The sequence below is a fragment of the Suricata suricatta genome, chromosome 4 (assembly GCF_006229205.1).
Source record: "Suricata suricatta isolate VVHF042 chromosome 4, meerkat_22Aug2017_6uvM2_HiC, whole genome shotgun sequence".
NCBI lineage: Eukaryota > Metazoa > Chordata > Mammalia > Carnivora > Herpestidae > Suricata > Suricata suricatta.
Window position 1 is genome coordinate 17,988,473 of NC_043703.1, and position 21,675 is coordinate 18,010,147.

The following is a 21,675-nucleotide window of genomic DNA, read 5'->3' on the forward strand; positions in this document are numbered from 1 at the left end:
CATTCTAACATGCTTAATATAAACTCTTTGACTTGTATTTGTTCTAGTAAAATGTATAGAATTCTTTGGTACATGTATTTTTAAGATACATAGATGGTATTGTGCTATATACCTCATTCTCTTTTTTCCTTTCTTCACTCTACCTTATCTTTTTAAGTCTATTCGTGTCACTATGTATGTATCCAGTTGATTAGTCCTAATGATGCATAAATTATTTTCTATACATTGCCCTTACCTTTCCCTCAGTAACAGACACCCAGACTGTCTCAATTCCAAGCTATTACAACAAACGCTTTCATTAGCATCCTCCTACATATGCCTAAATAGTCTCTAAAAAAATTTTCCAATATACACAACCATTAGAAGGATCCAAAAGATGAGAGAAGAAACATATATCTTAACTAACTATTGTCAAATTGCTTTCCAGAATAATTGTAGACTAGCAATTGTTAAATATATTCTTAATTTGCTTTCAAAATATATGATCTCATTAAAATAACAAATACACTAAATATATTGAGTAAGAGTTGCCAAATACACAGATAATTTAATTTAAACCTACTTTGAAGATTTGCAATAACAACAAATTAAACAGCTGGCCTAGATCATCCTAAAGTACTGCCCTGGGACTACTGCTAGAAAGTAAGAATGTTAAACCGAGATTTTAAAAATTAAAACATAAACGCAGTATGTACTGTTCCTTCTTGAACCTGTGGACTGGACGGTTTTGCCCCACTCCTCTGCCCCTTTTCCCAAATCAGACTTTCCAGAGACTGTAAGTGTCCATTGTTCTCCAGAATGTCTTTCCTCATGTTGAGAGGAAATCCTCTAAGATGCCTTGGAGACAAGAAATAATATTTCACATTTTCCACAGAGGAAAATCAACTATCAGATAGTTACACAATTTTATGGAACAATGATTAGCAACATTTAGACCAAAATAAAATGTATCTTAATGAACAGTGGTCTTTAAAGTAGTTCAATTAAGTCACAGATTAAATTCTTATCATATTTGACCAACCACAAAACCTTTCACATTGCTCTGAAGGCTATCAGTTTTTAATTTTTCCACACTGTTGAGAAAGGACCAATTTGAAGTTAGTGATTCTATCTAATAACTCACAAATGCATAATCATAAGGCTTGTCTGTGTTAAGATATGCCAACACAGGGGTGCCTGGCTGGCTCAGTCTGCAGAGCATGAGACTCTGGACCTCACGGTTATAAAGTCCCCATCCTGGGTGTAGAGATGACTTTAATAAATATCTTAAAAAAAAAAAAGATAGGCCCACATAAACTGCAAACATCCCTGAAGATAATCAGAATGAATCAGTGATATAAAAACACGAAAGCCTTGGGGCACCTGGGTGGCTCAGTTGGTTAAGCCTCCGGCTTTGGCTCACGTCATCTATCTCATGGTTCATGGGTTCGAGCCCCGCGTTGGTCTCTGTGCTGACAGCTAGCTCAGAGCCTGGAGCCTGCTTCAGATTCTGTGTCTCCCTCTCTCTCTGACCCTCCCCTGCTCGCACTATCTCTTTTTGTGTCTCAAAAATAAATTAAAAACATTAAAAAAATGAAAGCCTTTTATATAGTCTCATTTTGGAGAGGGGTACTAAGAAGATTAAGGCTTTGTTAAGTCATTGAATAATGTGCCATGGATTCTGTCCCATTGCTTTGTTCTGTTAGTCAAACCTTAGACTCCTGTGTTCACACTAGTTTCTACTACAGTGAAAGTCAAGACATTGCAACTTAATATCATGTAATTGAAATGTGAAAATTCCTTTGACTACCAGCTGAGCAGTGGAAAACCCTGCTTTAAAAATGTACTATTATTATTATTCACCAAATAACTGTTCCCACTGCTTGTCTCTACTGATATAGAGAGCATGATTGGCTGTAATCCCAAGCACTTTCAACATGACTCCTGGCAACCCCATCCGGTGTGGGAATCCAAGGGGTGATCTAGGAGTTTGGATCACAAGGCCCTGCTGCTGCATGGCCACTACAGACATTCTGACACTGTGACAGCCGACTTCAGACAATTCCCCAGAAGACACGTGCAGAAACACCACTAGGCAATGTCTGCCCTGAATCCTTTGCTGCTTTTCAAACACTGGGAAAAATATACACGATGAATAAAGTAAGAAGAATAGCTAACATACACTGAGTGCTCATGTACCAGCCACCATGCTAGTCACTTTATAGTGATTACCTCAACCAATCCTCATTAACTGCAGGATAGAAAAAGGTACTATTATTATCCCATTCTACAAGCAAAGAAATTGAGGCCCCACCAGGAAATCTTGACGTAGGATTCAAACCTAGACTGTCCAATTTTAAAACCCTTGTCAGGACTCTTAAACATATTCCCTGTCCAATCACAACAAATGTCTTCCCACAACAAAGACTAATGCTTGTTCTATTATGTAGTGCCTTCAATTTATTCCTACTTACAGAAAACAAAACAAAAAAAAACATGAATAGGTTCCATAAATTAACATTCAAGTCAACTTTATACCCAGAGGAGATGGTGTCAAACAAACGTTCAAGATAACAGTATCCTTTAAGGTGCAAAAGTTCAATTATCTTTTGTTTACACAAAAGTTAGCCCTCAGGCAGAATCACCCTGGAATAACAGGAGCACAGCCAAGCTAGCTAACAATTACTCTTTATTTACTATTATGACTCTCTGGGTCTTGAGATGCCATTTCAAGCCCTTTGCCTTCTGCATAAAAGCTATAGCATGTATATGACATTTACTGGTAGATAGATTTTATGCTAAAAGCATGGAGATATGCATGGATAATTTCCCATCATGAACAGCTACATTGAAAAATGGCTATAAAATTTAAGTCCTCTATTTGTCTGAGGAAAGAGAGGTATCTTATTTTCTATTATATTTTACCACTTTACCAATTAAATATTATGGATGATGGTTTAATATTTTCATCTTAATCTTCTTTTCCCCCAAGGCCATACAAACAAAACTACTAAAAATGCTTTCATAGTTCTAAAAAACTATGTTTCATAATTTATAATGAATTATTATACTATTTGAAAATTCTAAATGTGGCAATAATGCCAGTTACATATACTGCAAGTATTTCTAATTAAGTAAGAGATAAAATATGAATATATTATTGAAACGATTGATAACTATTGATAGTGTTTGGTTAACAGAACTTGGTTCATTTTTGATTCATATAAAAATAGTAAATGGCAAAGGGCTATTAAGTTATGAAAATTACCACCAAGACTTTAAAATTGGGTCCAAGAGCTGTAAATTCGTCACTGAGTCTTATTTTCTAAATAGGTTATTGATTAATAAAGAATTTTATTTTCAATTTTATGTAACCAAGTTGTATCTTGTATAATGAAGAGTTTAAAATAAATTTCTCATGTACAAACTCATAATTTTGACCATAATTCCTATTATGCACCTTTATTCAACATTGTCTTATTACATGCTTTCTCGTCATTGCTCAAAGTTTAGTGACAAATTTCAAGCAACTCAATTTCATTTATCTGTGTTACTTCTTTATAATGCCTTTCAGCTTTTAAATTTTGCAAAATATTGATATGATTCATTCAGTAGAATCATAAGTTATTCTACTAAAATGAATGTTATTTTCATACTTACATATATGGTATTATTAGAGAAACACCATCTCTACCACATTACAGAGTCAGATCATGGGAAGCAGTTGGAAATCCCCAGGCTCTTGCAGACCATTACTGTTTTAACCCTGCATCACAGATCAGGCTCCTTCAACATGTTTATGGCAAAAGGGCACCAGGGTGCCTCAGTCGGTCGAGCGTGTGACTTTGGTTCAGGTCGTGATCTCACAACTTGTGAGTTTGAGCCCCATGTCAGGCTCAGGGCTGATAGCTCAGACCCTGGAGCCTGCTTTGGATTCTGTGTCCCTCTCTCACTCTGCCCCTCCCTTGCTCATGTTCTGTCTCTCTCCTCTCTCAAGAATAAATAAAACTTTTTAAAAAATTGTTTTAAATATATGTTTATGGCATAAATTGTGGTGATGGCTTCATCACCACATAAGATATACTTATCTCCAAACTCATCAAGCTGTATACATTAAATATGTACAGCTTTCTGTGTTGATCGTACCTTAATAAAGTGGTTTTAAAAACAAATCAGAAAGGGGACACCTGGGGGGCTCAGTCGGTTAAGCGTCCAGCTTTGGCTCAGCTCATGATCTCACAGTTCGTGGTTTCGAGCCCTACATCGGGCTCTGTGCTGACAGCTAGCTCAGAGCCTGGAGCCTGCTTCAAAATCTGTAACTCCCTCCCTCTCTGACCCGCCCCTGCTCAAGCTGTCTCACTCTGTCTCTTAAAAATAAATAAAAAAACATAAAAAAAAAAAAACCCAGAAAGATAAGCCTTCATTAGATAATCAACGAATGCCCCTCTTCCACAGAGAACTTTAGAAACAGGAGAGTTTCTCTCACTCCCACTCCTCAGCGGACATGGACTGAGATTCCAGTGCCCCAGTGGAAAGCATCCTTCTGCCTCAGCATCTTGAATTCATCCCTATGACACAGCAGTCACATCCTTGGTGTGGTTTACTACCATCAGCCCCCTCTGGGCCTCAATTCCTTTCCCATCATGCCCAGGGCCCCACGATGATCATGGTGGAACCAGCAGCTGACCATTTCCGACCACCTGTACCCCAGGTGGGTCTACATCACCATAAGGCCTCTTCTGGATTATTTTAATGACCTCTTTACTGGCTTCATAGGTCCACCCACACCCCACTACAAGCCAGCTGTGTATCCCTCAACAACTAGACCAAGTAACTGTTTTCAAATCAAGCCACACCCATGGCAAAAACTCAGAATAAAAGCCTAAGGGGCCCTACATGCATCTACGCCTGTCACCTCTATGACAGTCTTTCCCGCCACCCCCAGCCCCCCACTGTGCCCCAGCCATACTAGGACTATTCCTCTAACACGTGAGGCCCATTCCTACCTTAGGGTCACTCGCTCTTGCTAGGATGCTTTTCTCCCAGACATCCACATATCCAACCCCTTCACTTTCACGAAACCTCTGTCCCAACATCAACTCTTTCCTGACCATTCGGTTTAAAACTGCAATCCTCCAGGACCGTCACTCTCTCTCCCTCTGCTCTGTGCTATAGTTTCCCAAAGCATTTAATCTACCCTAATGTATTTACACCTATATATATTTGTTTCTTTTCGACTTTCCCCTGGCTGAAACACACAGTGTGAGAATGGGGACTTTGGTTTCATTCACTGAAGTATGCCAAGCACTTAAAACAATGTGGCCACACAGAGGTTGCCCCATAAATATTTGCTGGACGGATGAATGATTCTCCTACTACCTGTGCTCAACCACAGATCCCCACTACTCACGCCTTCTCCAGAGGCAAAAACTAGGCAGGGCTAAAAACGACAACAGCAGTACCTTCATGCAAACTGGCTTCACTATTAGTTAGTTGTCTCCATTGTCAGCCCTCTACCTGGACTTTAGTTCATTCCCTTTCCCATTTCCCACAGCAGCTCTTTCAGAACCCCACCACCACACATGCACACTTCCGAGTCCGTCTCGCACCATCCCCTAGAGCTGCAGCCGGGTCCACGGCCATCGAGGGTGATCACCCCACAAAACTGGGGCTCTAACAACAAGGCAGAGAGAGAACACTTATATCTCAATAAAGTTAGGGGGAAATCTTTAATAAAAAAAATTTTTAATTAAAAAATAGATCCTTGAGGCACCTGGGTTGCTCAGTCAGTTGAGAGTCCAAGTCTTGAATTTGGTTCAGGTCATGATCCCAGGGTGGTGGGATCAAGCCCTGTATTGGTGTGCAGTCTGCTTACGATTTCTCTCTCTTTCTTTCTCTGCCCCTCTACCCAGCGTTCTAGATAGACAGATAGAGATCAAGACATAAGCTGAGATCAAGAGTCAGATGCTTAACCAACTGAGCCAACGAGGTGCCCCTATAGAATTTCTTTTTATAGAGACGTGACATTTGCTCATTCTCCTTTTGATGGACATCTCAGTGATTTCCAACTAATTATTGTGCTTCACCTGCTTTAGTGACCATCTTAATATATAAATATATATAATATATTTAGTTACTATATATATATATATATATATATATATATATATATAATAAAGCTAAATAAAGTCCCAGTTTAAATTCACACTCAGAGGGGTGCCTGGGTGGCTCAGTCGGTTAAGCCTCCGACTTCAGCTCAGGTCGTGATCTCATGGTTCGTGGGTTCAAGCCCCGCATCAGGCTCTGTGATGACAGCTAGCTCAGAGCCTGGAGCCTGTTTCAGATTCTGTGTCTTCCTCTCTTTCTTACCCTCCCCTGCTCACGCTGTCTCTCTCTGTCTCTCAAAAAATAAATTAAAAACATTTAAAAAAAATTTTTTTTAATTCACACTCAGAGCCATGTGACAGTTATTTAATATTGCCATGCTTATATAATAAATAAAAGGAACTAGAAGACACAGTATGTCACCACCTGAAGAAGAGAGGAGAATGTCACACGAGGACACATGAGGATGGTGGCTTCGTGGATTGAGACTAGAGGCAGAGCTGAAAAATACTTGGAAATATAAAACTTAATGTTCAATTTATGATAATTTATAATTTTTAGATTTTATCTTCATTTTTCACCACCATCTCATAAAATTGCTCTTATAAATACACTGTATTAATGTGTACGCATGTGTGTGTTTAAATATGGAACTGGTCTTTAAAAAAAATTTTCCTATTGAATAGGAAAGCGGAAAAAGCAGATGAAGAGAGCAGGCGGGCAGAGGCAGGGGCAAGCATGTGACTGCAAGTCATGAGAATGTGCGGGGAGCCTGGACTTCTAGGGAATATGGAAAGACATTTGAATTATGTTAGCTAAAACTTTAAGGTCCAAATGGATATCTATACCTTTAAGAAAAAAATCTCTTTTGTTTTTGGTATCAAAAAAAAAATCCTGAAACATATACAAAAGACGGACAACAATGTATATATCCTCAAAGTGTGTATACAGTTCTTGGGACATAATTCCTAAGGGAAAATAAAACACACACACACACACACACACACACACACACACACACACATCAAGGACTGTTTGTGAAAAGACATTCAGACCCCCTACTCAGTGCATTTTGGAAACAAGGTGCCGTTTCATACCTATCAGTTCAACAAATCTCTCAAAAGAAAGAAAGAAATGTTATAAATCCCCTTACAGGGATGAATGAGAAATAGATAAATCTCAAAAACATGGCTAGTTCTAAGTCCCCACATGTCCTATCCTTTACTTAACACATACGGAGCTTTTAAGAATCATCCCCTGCGATTCCTGTACGCAAAAGTAATATTAAACTAATATGAAGAAAACAAAACTGGAAAGAATCTGATGAAATGTTAACTTCTCCTCAAGAGAATAACTGTGCAGGTCTCATGCTGAAAAGATTTAACGAAAAAAGCGTTTAATATAAAATCAAGAAAGTATTGTTTTGTCGACGCTAAGCAGATGACTGTGCTCTCTAGGTGAGGTTACCATGACTGCAGGTGATAGTGTCATAACCTGCTGTCGGTCAGACTTAAAACAAAGAAAAGTTTACTTTTTCAAGTTTGACAATTAAACTTTGCAAAGTAATCCCGATCCTAGGTCTATAGTTAATGTTATTTCCACCACCGATAAGGCTTCATGCAAACCAACCTTTACTTCCAGCTGAAAAAGTAATTTAAGCTCCTGCAACTTTATCTAGAATATAGAAAAATTACCCATTTTCAGAATTAACAGGAGTCTGCTGACACAGATTCGACAGAAACAATTCTTTAACATTTCTGAGACAAAGGACAGTTGGATAAAGACCAATTGCGTTGATAGCCGCTGAATGAGATAACACACTAACCCAAGCACTGCCTCAAACTGAAGACAAAAATCAGTGCAACCACATTCAGAATGCCATGGACGGCGACATATAATGTGCCCCTCTCTAGCTCATAAACGCAACAGACAGATGTTGGCATATTAGAAGTCTAAAGGTATCAATAAACGGTTCAGACACCGAGAACCCAGCACCCAGCAGTGTTGGCACTTAGTAGGTGCTCCACTGCTACAGCAAATCAAGAGAGGAATCCATAAAAGAAAGAAAGGAGTAAGGAAAGGGTTTGGTCAGTTTTACTTCGAAGCCATCTTCTTGCTAAGTGCTGTTCATTAATTCATTTATTCATGCAGTTCAGTTAATTACATTTACTAGCTGCTAGAGATTGAGAAAAACAACCCTCTGCAACACTATCAGCCTAAGACTACCTGTGGTCTTACACTTGAACTTCTGATCAGGCAACTCTCAGTGTTAAAAACAGTATTATTCCTTTATCCTTTCACACAGTGTTCTTCCACGGAATAATTTTAAACATCCTCCACCTTTGTGAAGCATAGCTGAAGTGAATAAAATAAGATTAATGTACCTCATGCCTAATAATGTTTATTTAAATCCATTGACTCTCCTATACATTAAAATATTCAAATATTGACTATACCTCCTTGTGCCTTTGACTATATATAGTCATATATAGACATATATATCTTTACATTATATCGCATTGACTTTACATTACTTTCACAGTAGCTATACACACACTATACATTTTACAGTAGCTAATATCTGTTAGTATAAAGGAGGAAAATCCATTAATTATATTCTCATTCTTAATTCAACTACTTTTTAAAACAAGATATTTAATTTTGAACATATTCCTATTGTTCATTAAAAATAAGAATGTATTTTTTATTCAATTCCTAATTCTAACATTTCAACGCATAAGGACAAGCCTGTCAATCTTTCGAATACTTACAATCAAGAAATGAAAAATTAATCAGCCAAGAGAATGAAATCATATATAAAATGCTAAAACTTTTCTGTCCAATCAGTTATCACTCAGTCCTCTGTAATAATGTACGCTTTTCAAATGCCATATATAAAACTGGAAACTTACCGAATAAAGACCTTATATCTACCATATATTTTAGAAATACACGAGCAACTAGAAGATAAGACAAATAGGGAAAGGTGCATCTCAGAGAAAAAACACAGCTTTGTAACGTTATCTTCCCAACGTTTCAACACAAGTTTCCAGTGGCCATCTCTCAACAATTCCTTCATTTTTTTCCCTTCCTTTTAATTTTTGAAAGTGATGCTGACAAATTTGTTTAGTTTGACATTTAAAAAACTAAACTACATCAACTTAGGTGAATGGAGATGTAAACACTGACCAGTGTGAAAGCTGGATAAGTGCTGCTCTTTTACAGTACATGACATATTCTCCGTCAACTTCCTCTGTGTCTTCGTGAGTCACATCATACTTTATTGTATAAACAAATAAAACATTATAAAGAGTATTTCCAAAATATTTTTAAAGCCAGCAATCCCACACACTGTAAAAGAGCAGAAGGGGAAAAAAACCTCTTTGGCATTGTGTCAGGCGGTTCTGCTTCATTCGTGAGTATCATTAAGCCCTTGAAAATAAAGAGCAGTTGCTGTGGGCACTGTCACAGAGCCAGCGTTCCTCTCTGCACACAGCACCACTTATTTACAGAGATATCAGCCCGTTCTCTTTAGCTTATACAATGCATGATTACACTTAGGATATAGTGAAACCCCAGGTCACAATTATGGATCCTTCCAAAATGAGATTATCATTTGTTTATTTTAAGGAAATCTGACTGAAACGAACAAGAATAAATTCCATTAAAGAAAAACAGAAGAGTTGTCCCAGGAGGCGGCTTCTACCTGCACCAGTAGGTAGCTTCCGGTGCATAATTGCAGATCTGAATGCGGACCATGTGTGGGATAACCCTGTTTGCTGGCACCAGTTGCCAGCACTGCTTTCCCCCTCCTCTTAAAAGCTCCTTCATCTCACGGTAATGTGGGTGCCCCCTACATCCAGACACCCACGGGATCGTTCCCATCGGCCACATCCAAAGGGCTGCTTCAAACACAGGCTTCCATAGGATTCTATGAAAGCTATGAGAGAAGGGACCATACTACAGTCTTTATACCCAGAATACCACTTAAAAAACAACTTAACACTGCTAGAATAGAAGGCTTAAATAAAATATGTAAAAATCAAAATATCAAAAACATAGCATCTACTTACATTATTTGAGAAGTGAATTGATTTCCCCATTAATTTTCTCTGAAGGAGCTAGTTTTTCCAATAAAGTGTGTTAGCTTCTTTCTTCTTAGAAAAATAAAGACTTTGAATTGCTTTCAGATATTCTGATGGCACAGAAACTAGACAGTAGGTATTTTACTTACTGATAAAGTCACTTGCTCAACTGTGGTACAGTAAATGTGATTTCTCAAATTCCTTTCAGCATATACTTAAGCTTGTTTTTATGGACATAAGCCTAAAGCTACTTACTCTATTTATTAAATTAAAAACAGTTATTCTTCTTATAAGAGAATGTCTTCCAGTAGAGTTAGCCTTTAAGCAAATTTCTTCTAAATTTGTCTTGCCTTCTCATGATTCTTAAGTAAGACTTGATATTCCACAAAGGGAGAAAACAACTTATAACAAGTTATATTTAAGAAAGCTCCTACCATTTTCATTTTTTATGATGAATATGTAAGTAAACAGCAAAACTCAGGGGCTCCTGGGTGGCTCAGTCCATTAAGTGCCCTACTTCAGTTTAGGTCATGATCTTAAAGTTCATGAGTTTGAGCCCCACATGGGGCTCTGTGCTGACAGCCCAAAGCCTAGAGCCTGCTTCAGATTCTGTGTCTCCATCTCTTCCCCTCCCCAGCAAAACTCAACCTAATGAATATAACACAATTTATTAAGCAGAAAATTTTTTCAATGTAGATAAAATTACCTGACACTCTGGTAGATAGAGAGGTTCCCATGTCTTTCTACTTCTTAGTTGTCACCAAACTTTTAGCAACATCGTCAAAAGTTTTCAGCAGCCTAAACCCATCTTAAAATAATTCAGGTTTTTTATTTTCCCAATCGTTTGACCTTAAGATGCTCTATCTTTTTTTTTAAAGTAGGCTCCACACCCAACATGAGGCTTGAACTCACAGCCCTGAGAGCAAGAGTTGCTTGCTCTACCAACTGAGCCAGCCAGGCACTCCATGATGTATTCTATCTTGATCAATTTATCCAACAATGTGTAAAAGGTTTGGTAAAATGTCTTTGAAGGCAGAAGAAAATGTTCAACATTCACTGAGCGCCAATACGTTTTTGCAACGATAGCACTTTCACTTCTAACCTTAACTTTGCTATTCAAAACAGTTTCATTGGACATGATCTTCTTCAGCCATAAATTCTTACTTGAAGGGATTTAGTTTTGACATTAAAAGATGAGAAATCATTATGAAACTTTCCTGTACAAAAATCTTTAATGACTCAAACTCAAGTTAATGCTCTAAATCTCCTTCCGTCTGAGTCCAGCTCACCTTTTCAAGTATGTGACTCTCCATCTCACTCCTCATCCCTGTTCCGGTCAGACTGGTTCATTCAACTGCCCCTTTATCTCTAGAATGTATTGTCCATTTCGTGCAAGTTGTCATTTTCATGAGGAAAAAACCATTACATGTGTGTGTGGTTATAGTCTTCTGGTTCGGCCAGTTCAGATCACAAATCTTTGCTTTACAAAGCATATCACCATGTTTCCCTCCAACAATTTCATATGAATAAATCCCATAGCAGACATAAAGCTGTTTTCTAAGACATCTAAAAACTCACTAAAGCAACAACATCTTAAAATCTGACATATCGGTTTCCACAAGAAAATCATCACTTCATCATGAACTACATTTTAACTCAACTTAAATTTTATCCTGATTTATAGTATTTATTTTATTTAATGAACATAGTTTTAAAAATTAATCAGCTTTGTGATTTAGTGATGCATGTAAACAAAGCACAAGTTATTTAAATTGACATTAATATCTTAAAGGGAAAGGAATACGAACAGCAGTCATATTTTGCTTTGAACAAAAGCAATAAATTTGTTTGAAAAGTAGTGTAATCCGTATATTTTCATTCTAATCATATACAGAAAAGCTAATGCTTTATAAAAGAAAAAATAAATTAAGCTATTTTATTGTACTAATAAGGAATTTTATAGAGATGATGACTAAAATAAGGAAGAGATCATCTATTTTCCAATGTGCCTTGTAATTTTATAACCCATTAATTTTATTTCTGAACATACTGTTTGAATTAAGGTTGAGTTCTGGTCTTAGCTGATCCTTAAACATCCAATTAAATATTTCCTATTTTAATATTTATCAGACTTGTCTGCACTTTGACATATCACACTGGTGTTCTTAAGAAAACCACATGAGGTAGCCAGGGGGAACAATTAGACAAATATTTCATCAAATCATATTTTTAAAAATAAATCTATAATTACCCAATTAAAAGCAACGAGACTTTATGTTATAGAACACTGAAATCTAATAATTATGTCCATTCACACTACAGTAAAACCATAGGTCAGAATACTGGGGGACCTGGAAGGATCCTCGAAGGGCACATATTCCCAAGGACCATTTCACTAACAGAACAGTTTTCCTAGTCCAATTCAGTATTTATGTCCAAGGCGACCTTGGAAATAATGACCCTTTTCTGAGGGTGAAAAGAAGTTAAAACTTTGTTTTTTTCCAGAATGATGGTATGCAAAGAAAAGTAAACCTAGCCAAGTTTACCAGGCTAACGGTAATAGGGAAACTGCATGGCCAGGCTTCTCCTTACTTTCAGAAATCACGATACATTTACCTTGAAAAGCAGCGGCGTTTCGTGATATTAGAAGCTTTAACGTGGAGCTGGATGACTGAAGGACTTCCTGCATATCTTGGTGAGCTGCAGTCTGGTATCTCTCCTCCATCTTCCTGGTGCAACAGGTAGGTTTTTTGGACGTGCAAACCTGTAGATCAGGTCCTGGAACAGACACGATATTTTTCAGAATAATTACCTGTTCATTTGATAGCCAGTACATGTTACGTGTCAGGCATTACTGATCATAAGGGGCTCATGTTCTATGTGAGAAACTGATTTACTAGAGCAGTTGCTTTTAAAAAAGAAAACAACAACTATGCATTGGCCAGGAAGCCAACCATGAAACAAAATATTGTAAGCCATTACCTCTTTGCTCAAATATTTTATTAACATTTTGGTTGAATATTAAGTATGCTCATTCAATTAATTACTATCAACTGAACATAGATTATAAAACAGAAATAAACTATTACATGTAAGTACAGGGCTAAGTCAGGAAACGTTTATTTTTGCTTATTTTGTTAATTCAGCCAAAAGTATTTGATCTAAATATGTTAATCAGAAGTGGACAGGCTAGAGGCGCCTAGGTGGCTCAATTGGTCAAGCATCTGACTTTGGCTCAGGTCATGATATCACAGTTTGTGGTTCTGAACCCACAGTTCATAGGTTTGACTTCTCTGTCTCTCGCTTTGCCCCTCCCCAGCTTGTTCTCTCTGTCTCAAAAATAAACACTAAAAATAAACATTAAAAAAAAGTAGCATATGGGCTAAAACAATTATTTTTCCTGAGGAAATAAAATCAAAGTTTGTACATCAAATAAAGATGGAAAGCCTTCACCTGATTTCTCAGCTCAGCATTACACTGGTGCTTCTTGTGGAAGAAGCAATTATCAGCAATAACAATATAATTGGGGACTGAGATCCACCATGAGCCAAACCCACCATCCAACATTCTACTTTTCCTAGCTTACTGGCTTAGAGACAAGTCCTACCAGTAAAAGTACATTTCGTTTTACAACCATATTCAGAAAACTTTTAGGAAGATGCAGATTACAAGGAATGTGAAGTTATTACACATATGTAATAGTTGTAGTTAGAAAAAATGCTAATAGAATTAACAACTCTTTTTTTTTTTTAATGTTTTCTTTATTTTTGATACAGAGACAGAGCATGAGAGGGGGAGGGGCAGAGAGAGAAGGAGACACAGAATCGGAAACAGGCTCCAGGCTCTAAACTCTGAGCTGTCAGCACAGAGCCCAATGCGGGGCTCAAACCCACAAACGTGAGATCATGACCTGAGCTGAAGTCGATGGCTTAACCGACGGACTCCCCCAGGCGCCCCTAGAATTAACAACTCTTATCCCAGATAAGCTAAAACCTCATTTTATACCAGAATAATATGCAAGTACCAAATAAAAGTATTTTTATAGCCAAGTTTACCAGTACAATAATAGGCAAATTACATAACAATAAAGGGGAAGCACCTTTACACATAGCAGATGTGCTAGGAATGAAGAGCTAAAGGGGCTTATGGAGGAGAACAGGGATGGGCCATCACGGTTTGAGCCCTAGAGCACCCAAGGCTTGCCAGGTTTTATGTAAAGCTCAGGAGAGTTTTCTTTTCATGGCCTAGTAAATACATTATTTCCTTATTTGAGGGTAGGAAAAAAAAGTTGTGGCCTTACTGGCGTCTGCGAAGTTTCACAGCATGCATGTTAGCTCTTCAGTAGCCAACCCTCCATCAGCAAATATAAAATACCCAGTGTGCACACGGGCACGCATATACAGACACTGTCAGAGCCCTCCTTTTTCACACAGAGTAGACCTCAGGCCTCACATTTCCAAAATTGGTTCTGGGTAAGATCAAAACATGTGAAATCAGCCAACACAAGACGCCAACATTTCTAATACTTATGGCTTTAGTTTGTTTACATTAGACAGATAACAAATGACAGCATTTGAGCATTTTGCAAAGGCAAAGAAACATAAAATATTGATGTGTGTCACAGTAAATAATATTTTGGCAACTGTTTTTCATTTATCTTGCCAAAAAGTATACAAAAGCAAGCTCTACTACATAACTGATTGAAAGAAAACAAAGCTATCTTCTCAGCTTTATTCCTAAATGGGAGGATTGGGGGAATTAAGAGCTCAGCGAAGAATAATAGAGATTGGAAGAAAGAGCTAATAAATAAACATTAAAGTATACAAACATGTTTAGTATGGGAAGGGCTGCTAGCGAATAAAAACAGTAACAACAATAACAACAATGATAACAGATCTCTGCAAATGTCTCTCCAGAATTCAAATACTAACGTCCTTTGCTAGACCACGTTCCTACCTTAGCTTATGAAAGCACCCAACTTGTGGCCACTCCTTCCTCCCTCTCACTCCAACCTCATCTCAAGTAACACCACCCATTGCACCTTCCCTTCACACCCTGGCCTGTTCCAGCTCTTCCTGCTCACCGAGAGGCCTCTTGCCTCAGGGCCTCCATGCTCGGCTCTCTGACCGGGATGGTCTCATCCTACACGTGCTCACCCACACATGTGCTCACCCACACATATGGAAAACACACGCCTCCTCCTAATTCACTGCCATCTATTTTTCTTTACATGTGAACTCGGTCTTCCCACAGGAACCTTCCTTAGCCTCCCAGACAGCTCGGGCCTTTATTACGTGCTCCTGACGTGCCCCGTTCCTCTCCACTGCACGTGTCATGGTGCAGTATCATGTTCCTACGTGTGATGACTAATGAATTAGCTCCCTCATCTAACTGCAAAGCTCCACGTGACGGAACTTTTGCTCGTTGTTCTATCCCAGTTGACCAGAACAGTGCCTAAAAAATCATAGACACTCCATTTTTATTCACCAAACCAATAGTTGAGGATGTACTGTGAATGAACACTATCTCACTTAATCCTCACATGAACCTTGTGATGTAGGGACCATTACTACCACATTTTACATATGAGGAAATGGAGACTTGAAGAGGCTTGGAAAATTGCCCGACGTCACATACCTATGTGCCACCTGATGGCGGAGCTGGTGACTGAAAACAGGCAGAGTGATTCCCAAACTATCTTCTTCACCGTCACTCTACTGAGAGGAAAGCTGTAGGCTTAAATCTATAAATGCTTTGTCTGTAGACATAACTGGCCATTTTTTATTCTTCTTCCTGAAACTAGTCATCTGTTTGATAAATTACTAGAAATTAAATTTTAGGTCAGAAACCATCCAAGGAGTTTTATTCAAAAACAAAATAGGCTTGGGGCGCCTAGGTGGCTCAGTCAATTAAGGGTCCAACTCTTGATAACAGCTCAGGTCATGATCTCAGGGTTGTGAGATTGAGCGCCACAGCCAGCCACATCCATGTCTTTGGATTCTCTTTCTTTCTCTCTCTCTACCCCTCCCCTGCTCAAATTCTCACACACTCTCTCTCAGAATAAATGAGTATTAAAAAAAATAGTCTAAAATATGAAGTTATATAGCTGCCATCTGTGTTTTCACCCGATTTTAAATGGTAGAAAGTACAGTTAGAAAGGAACTACAAATGACCCTGACTGTCGTCCTAAACGTAACATGGGAGAGAGACCACCTCCCGTCTCACAGCTCTGAGTAAGCGTGGACAGCAACGTAGAACAGTTAAAAGCAAACCCATTCCTCTGTTGATGAGGATGTGCGCTGTCAATCCAAACTTCCATTCAGAGGCTTGGTGGATGATAACGATAACCACGTGACACTAAACTCCAACACAAAGCAGGACTATAATTCAAAAATCTAGTTATGTTTCATCAGCACAACATTTTCATCAGTATCCAGAGTTGGGGTGGCGGTTGAGGGGGAAAGAGTCTGTAAGAAACTAGTTCCATGCTTCTTGTATCAGCCCAAACGACAGACAAGATGAACCAAACACCCTCAGAAAAAGGGCCATACCTTACATTTTGCTCACAGTTTAAGCAGAAAAGTCATAATAAGCTGCATGTTGATACAGTGCCCAACATGGGAGGCTACTGTTCTCCAAATGTAAACAGAACGAACATAGTAAGAAAGCAAAGCCAGACGGAACCCAAGCAGACCCCAGGTAGGTAACAAGACTCATTTTTAGAATATTTCAAAGCCTGGCTTCAGAGACCATGGCATTACTGAGGATGCTATGAAACAGCAAGAGAACACAATCAAGGCTCAGAGGCAACAGTCATGTTTCTGAATGGCAAACTCAAGCTCTGCAAGAATTAAATTACTAAAAGCAAATAAAATTAAAAATAAAACAGCAGGCTCCTTGCTGAAAGGATGTTCAACCAACATTCCGGGGGCTTTTCCTGATCTCTCACCCAGAAGCAGCAGGATTGGGGACTATGTCTTCCGTTCTGTTTTCTAGCATGAGAAACTGTTAAGCCATCTCCCTGCTTCTGGATGGTTTTTTCCAGTGTATTAAAGTAGGAGCATTGGGAGGCATTCTGGAAAGACGGCAGCCCTGAAGGCATAGTTTTCACTATCTTCAAATCCCCACATGAACCAGATGGAACAACTACAAAATAAACCCAAGAAATATAACAAAACTAGATGATAGAGTATTCCCACAACTTCAAAGTATAAACAGGATGGGGGAGGGTGTGGAAACCAGCCATAGGCACAGATCTTCCCAGGAACAGAGTCCGGGCAGCAGGGAGAAGAGAGAAGCAGCGGGATAACATCTGAAGGAATGAGGACAAGACTCATTGTCCAACCAACGGAATTTGCTGGAAAGTACAGTGGGCCAATTTGAGAATAGCAGAGGAAATAGGGAGGCTTTTGCCCTCTCGACTATGGGGTATGTGCAAACGAGCTACAACAGCAGGGGATGAGGGATCAGGAGCAGTCAGAACCTGTGAACTCTCAAAACAGATCAGACAGGCTCTTTTCCAGTATAGAACTCCACAAAGACAAGCTTCTGGAAGTGGAATCAAAATTCAACAGAACAGGGATCCAAAAAGCGGGTCTGTACCAATGTGAGAAGGGAATTAAAGCCAAGGAATTTCAGAAAAGAAAAGAAGCACCCATAGTTTTAAATGCTACAGAAACAGGAGAAGTTCTGTAAAGTTAGAAAAGCTTTTCTGAAGCCTGTCTCAACCGAAATGTCCAGGAAAAAAAATACTTTCTATAGAACGAATAACAAAAAATACTGCAGTCAAATCTCACACAGAGTTATTATGATAAAAGAGAGTAAGGATCAGAATAATATGCCCACAAACAAGGAACACATGCTAGAAAGATACATGCCTAAAAAGAAAAACAAAAGATAAAAGATACTGAAAGAAAATACGAAAAAAAAAACGTAAGTCAGAATCAGAAAACCTCCGAGATGAGGTGACCACAGTCAGGAAAGAACAAAAGATGAAAGAAGAAGTTCTGAAATGAAGACTAAACCAGAAGAAACACAGGAGCCAGTCACACAAAAGTAAAGCCTTACAGGAAAGAAAATGAAAAATAAGAAATTTTGAAAAATCAAAAAGAATGGAAAGATTTGAAAGACAGTAACAACAAATATGCCGGTAATATCAGCCCCTAACGAAGAAAACAGGAAAAATACTAAAAACTACATTTTATGTTATGCTACAACTGTTGAGGGTAGAATATGGGATAAAACAAATAATTAGGGAATATTCAAATTCTATTGCCTAATTCTACCCTGTGTTTTCAAAATTTAGATTTCTTTTTTAGTGTGGAGACATACAGAAGAAGCAAAATAAAGTTCTGTAATCTTGAATTTGAATTGAAGTATCAACATGAAATCATGAAAAAATTTCCCTCTGAAAGTACATATATCCTAGCTTCCCTGAAAAAGCCTAGAAACAATGACCAACTGGGTGGCTAAGGGCATCCCTTGTGCCCAGATTATCTGGAAATACCACTTTTCACAAAAATAAATCAGTGCTTCTTAAAGAAATGCCTTATCCTAGGTCTAGAGAGGGCAAAAAACCAAGATGAGAAACTAGCAAAAGCATCTTGTCTACCAGATAGCGAAGAAGCTACCAAATAATCAGCGGGCTCTCGTCAAAAGGATTCAGGAGCTAGGTTAGTGTGCTAGGCCTGTCATAAAATATAACAGACTGGTCAGGTAAACAACAGAAATTTATTTTCTCACGGTTTTGGAGACTGGAAGTCCAAGATCAAGTTGCCGGCAAGCTAGGTATCTCCTTGTCTCGCACATAGCCACCTTCTCCCTATGTCCTTGGGTGACCTTCTCTTTGTGTATTTGTACCCCTAGTACCTTTCTCTCTTCTTATAAGGACACAGGTCATATTGGATTAGGACTCATCTTCATGAACTTACTTAATTTTCCTTCCTTAAAGGCCGTACCTCTAAATAGAGCCATATTGGTGCTATGGCTTCGATTTATGAATTTGAGGAGGGGGGCTGGGAGGACACAATTTAGCCTAACACAGCAGCAATTTCAAAAGGTTTCTACTGGTTAAACACGGAACAATCTAAGCTTCAATAATAATAATTGTAATGAGTTGCAATTAATCAAATATGCTTAAAGCCAAGGGTTTCCTAGATCTGTGCTTTATTTTATAAGAAAAAAGTTTTAAAATAGAACTGCTTGTTGATTATGTACGTTCTTTTTTTGTTTCAAGCATTTACTCTCCCCTATTCAACTTACAGGATTTTTATACTTGCAGTACAAACCAGCTTTATTGATGACTGACATAGAAGAGAGCCCTTGGTACCAAGACACTGAGATCAAGATATATTTCAGGATCACCAGAGTGGATGTTATGTCATAAAATACCAAATGCTCACCACCCGAAAACAGGACCCTGGAATTGAGGGTAGGAGGATTATACCGGTAAACTTGCTCCTCCTACCTTTTCTGAGATTGTCTTCTTGCTGTAAATTCTAAAAGTGGTAAGAGTTTGTAAAATGTTATATGGTGATAGGGTTTTGACTGAGCCAAAAGTATTCCTTCACCCAGCTAGAATGAAAAATACTCAAGTCCGTGAATGCAGCAAGAATCATGACAATGGCATTGGATCTGCTGAACATTTGTTCCTGCTTCTAGAATTTTCTTCTCAGTTCTACCTCTTGCTCACTCACATCGATGCTTTTCAAATGAGACTCATACATACACACACATATCTACACATCTATAATGATGAGTCTAGATTGGTTAAAACATAGCATCCTATCCTGTCAGCACAGATTGGTTCAGAAATAGACAGCCAGTCACAAGGAAGAAACGCAAAAAGATATTTGCTGAGGCCTCCAGGAAAGCAAAGCTCTCTCTCTTCTGCTGGAACTGAATTTAATGAAGTAGGGGTGCAGGGCTTGCAGATGCCACAGTCCCTTCCTAGCTCGGAGTGAAGCCTGGATTACCACAGCCTCGTCTGTCACCTGCTGATAGAGATCTGGCCAATACAATAGCAGTAACAGTGCGCAGGGTGACGCAGGCCTGTCACTCTCTCTTATGCTTTATTCCAGAACTTCAAGAGGACTTGGTATTAAATGGAGGGTCAAATAACACCCATTTAGTGCCTGCTCCAGTTTCCTGCTCTGTGGTAATAACTTTTATGTCCAAGAAACAATAAGAAGGATTCAACTTGCAGTGTTGCAGTGCTACCAACGGAGAACTGCCATTAACTCTGGACAAAATACAACCACCAATGACCTGAAAGCTCCAGAGAGTGAAAAGAAGAAAGATTCTGGAAGGGAGTCAATATTAAGAAGAAGGGAAATGCCATAGGGTTAGTCTCTTATTTCTGTGGCTTTTAGTCTGAGGGCAGCCCATCTATAAAGTGACTAACTACCAATTAGAAACAAACTCAATCTTTTTAGGAAGGAAGCACTAGATGATACATATTGAGGCAATCGTAGTTGCTAGAAAGTGAGGGAGAAATACCAGGAAGGAAGGGGCCAGACAGAGGGAACTGCAAGTGCTGTGTGTGCACTCTGCCCAAATCTCAGGCTCACCCCGACACAACACCTCACACAACACCTCACCGGCCAGGGCGGGCTGTAAGTAGGCCAGCTATGGGCAAGCTGAAAAACAAAAGAACTAAATTAAAATTGCAGTCGCTGCCTAAGAAATATAATTGACAGTTGACAGTTCGAGCCCAACCAGAGTAATTTCCTCTGAAGACAAAGCTATTAACACTCTTTGGAGGAATATAAAAGAATCCAGAGATACCAATAGCATAACACAGTGTTCAGGGGACAATCTAAAATAACCGGACATATGAAGAATCCGTATAATGTGACCCACTGTCAAGAGATAAGACAATAATTCAGACCAACATGAGATGATCCAGATGTTAGAATAAACAAGGAAGGGCTTCTAAAGAGCTATTACAACTCTGTTCAACGAAGTAAAAGGAACATGTGCTCTGAAAATTATAGAATAAGAAATCAGGGGAGAAAAAGAAACTACAAAGAAAAACAAAATGGAAATTCTATAACTGAAAAATACAACATATGAAATAAAAATTTCACTGGATGGGCTTGATAGCTAAATAGAGATGACAGAGGAGAATATTAAGAGACCAATAGAAAGTATCCAATCTGAAGAAGAGATAAAACTCGAAAATACATGTAGACAGACAGACAGACAGACAGACATAAATAGTGCCTCAGAAAGCTGTGGAAGAGTATCAGATAATCTAGGATATAAGATTAGAGACCCAGAAGGCAGAAAGAGATAAAATGCCCCATGAAATAATAACTTTAAATTTCCCAAATTGGTTAAGAACCACAAATTAACAGATTTTAAAAGCTCACTGAACCCCAAGCAAATTAAATACAAAGAAAATCATGCCTACGCCCTTTATAGTCAAACTACTGAAAGCCAAAATATAAAAAGAAAAGGAAAGAAGCCTTGTATGTGAACAAAGGGAAGAAAAATAGATGAGGTA

At 38.5% G+C, this 21,675-nt stretch overlaps 1 protein-coding gene across 1 annotated transcript in view; it reads right to left on the minus strand.

Annotated features, from left to right (window-relative positions):
* GPC5 (glypican 5) overlaps positions 1 to 21,675 on the minus strand; it is a 1,348,699-nt gene that overhangs the window by 1,294,583 nt on the left and 32,441 nt on the right. The window contains exon 2 of the mRNA XM_029936541.1: positions 12,786 to 12,947. Within this exon, the coding sequence (XP_029792401.1) occupies positions 12,786 to 12,947 (162 nt within the window). The remainder of the gene's footprint in view (positions 1 to 12,785; positions 12,948 to 21,675) is intronic.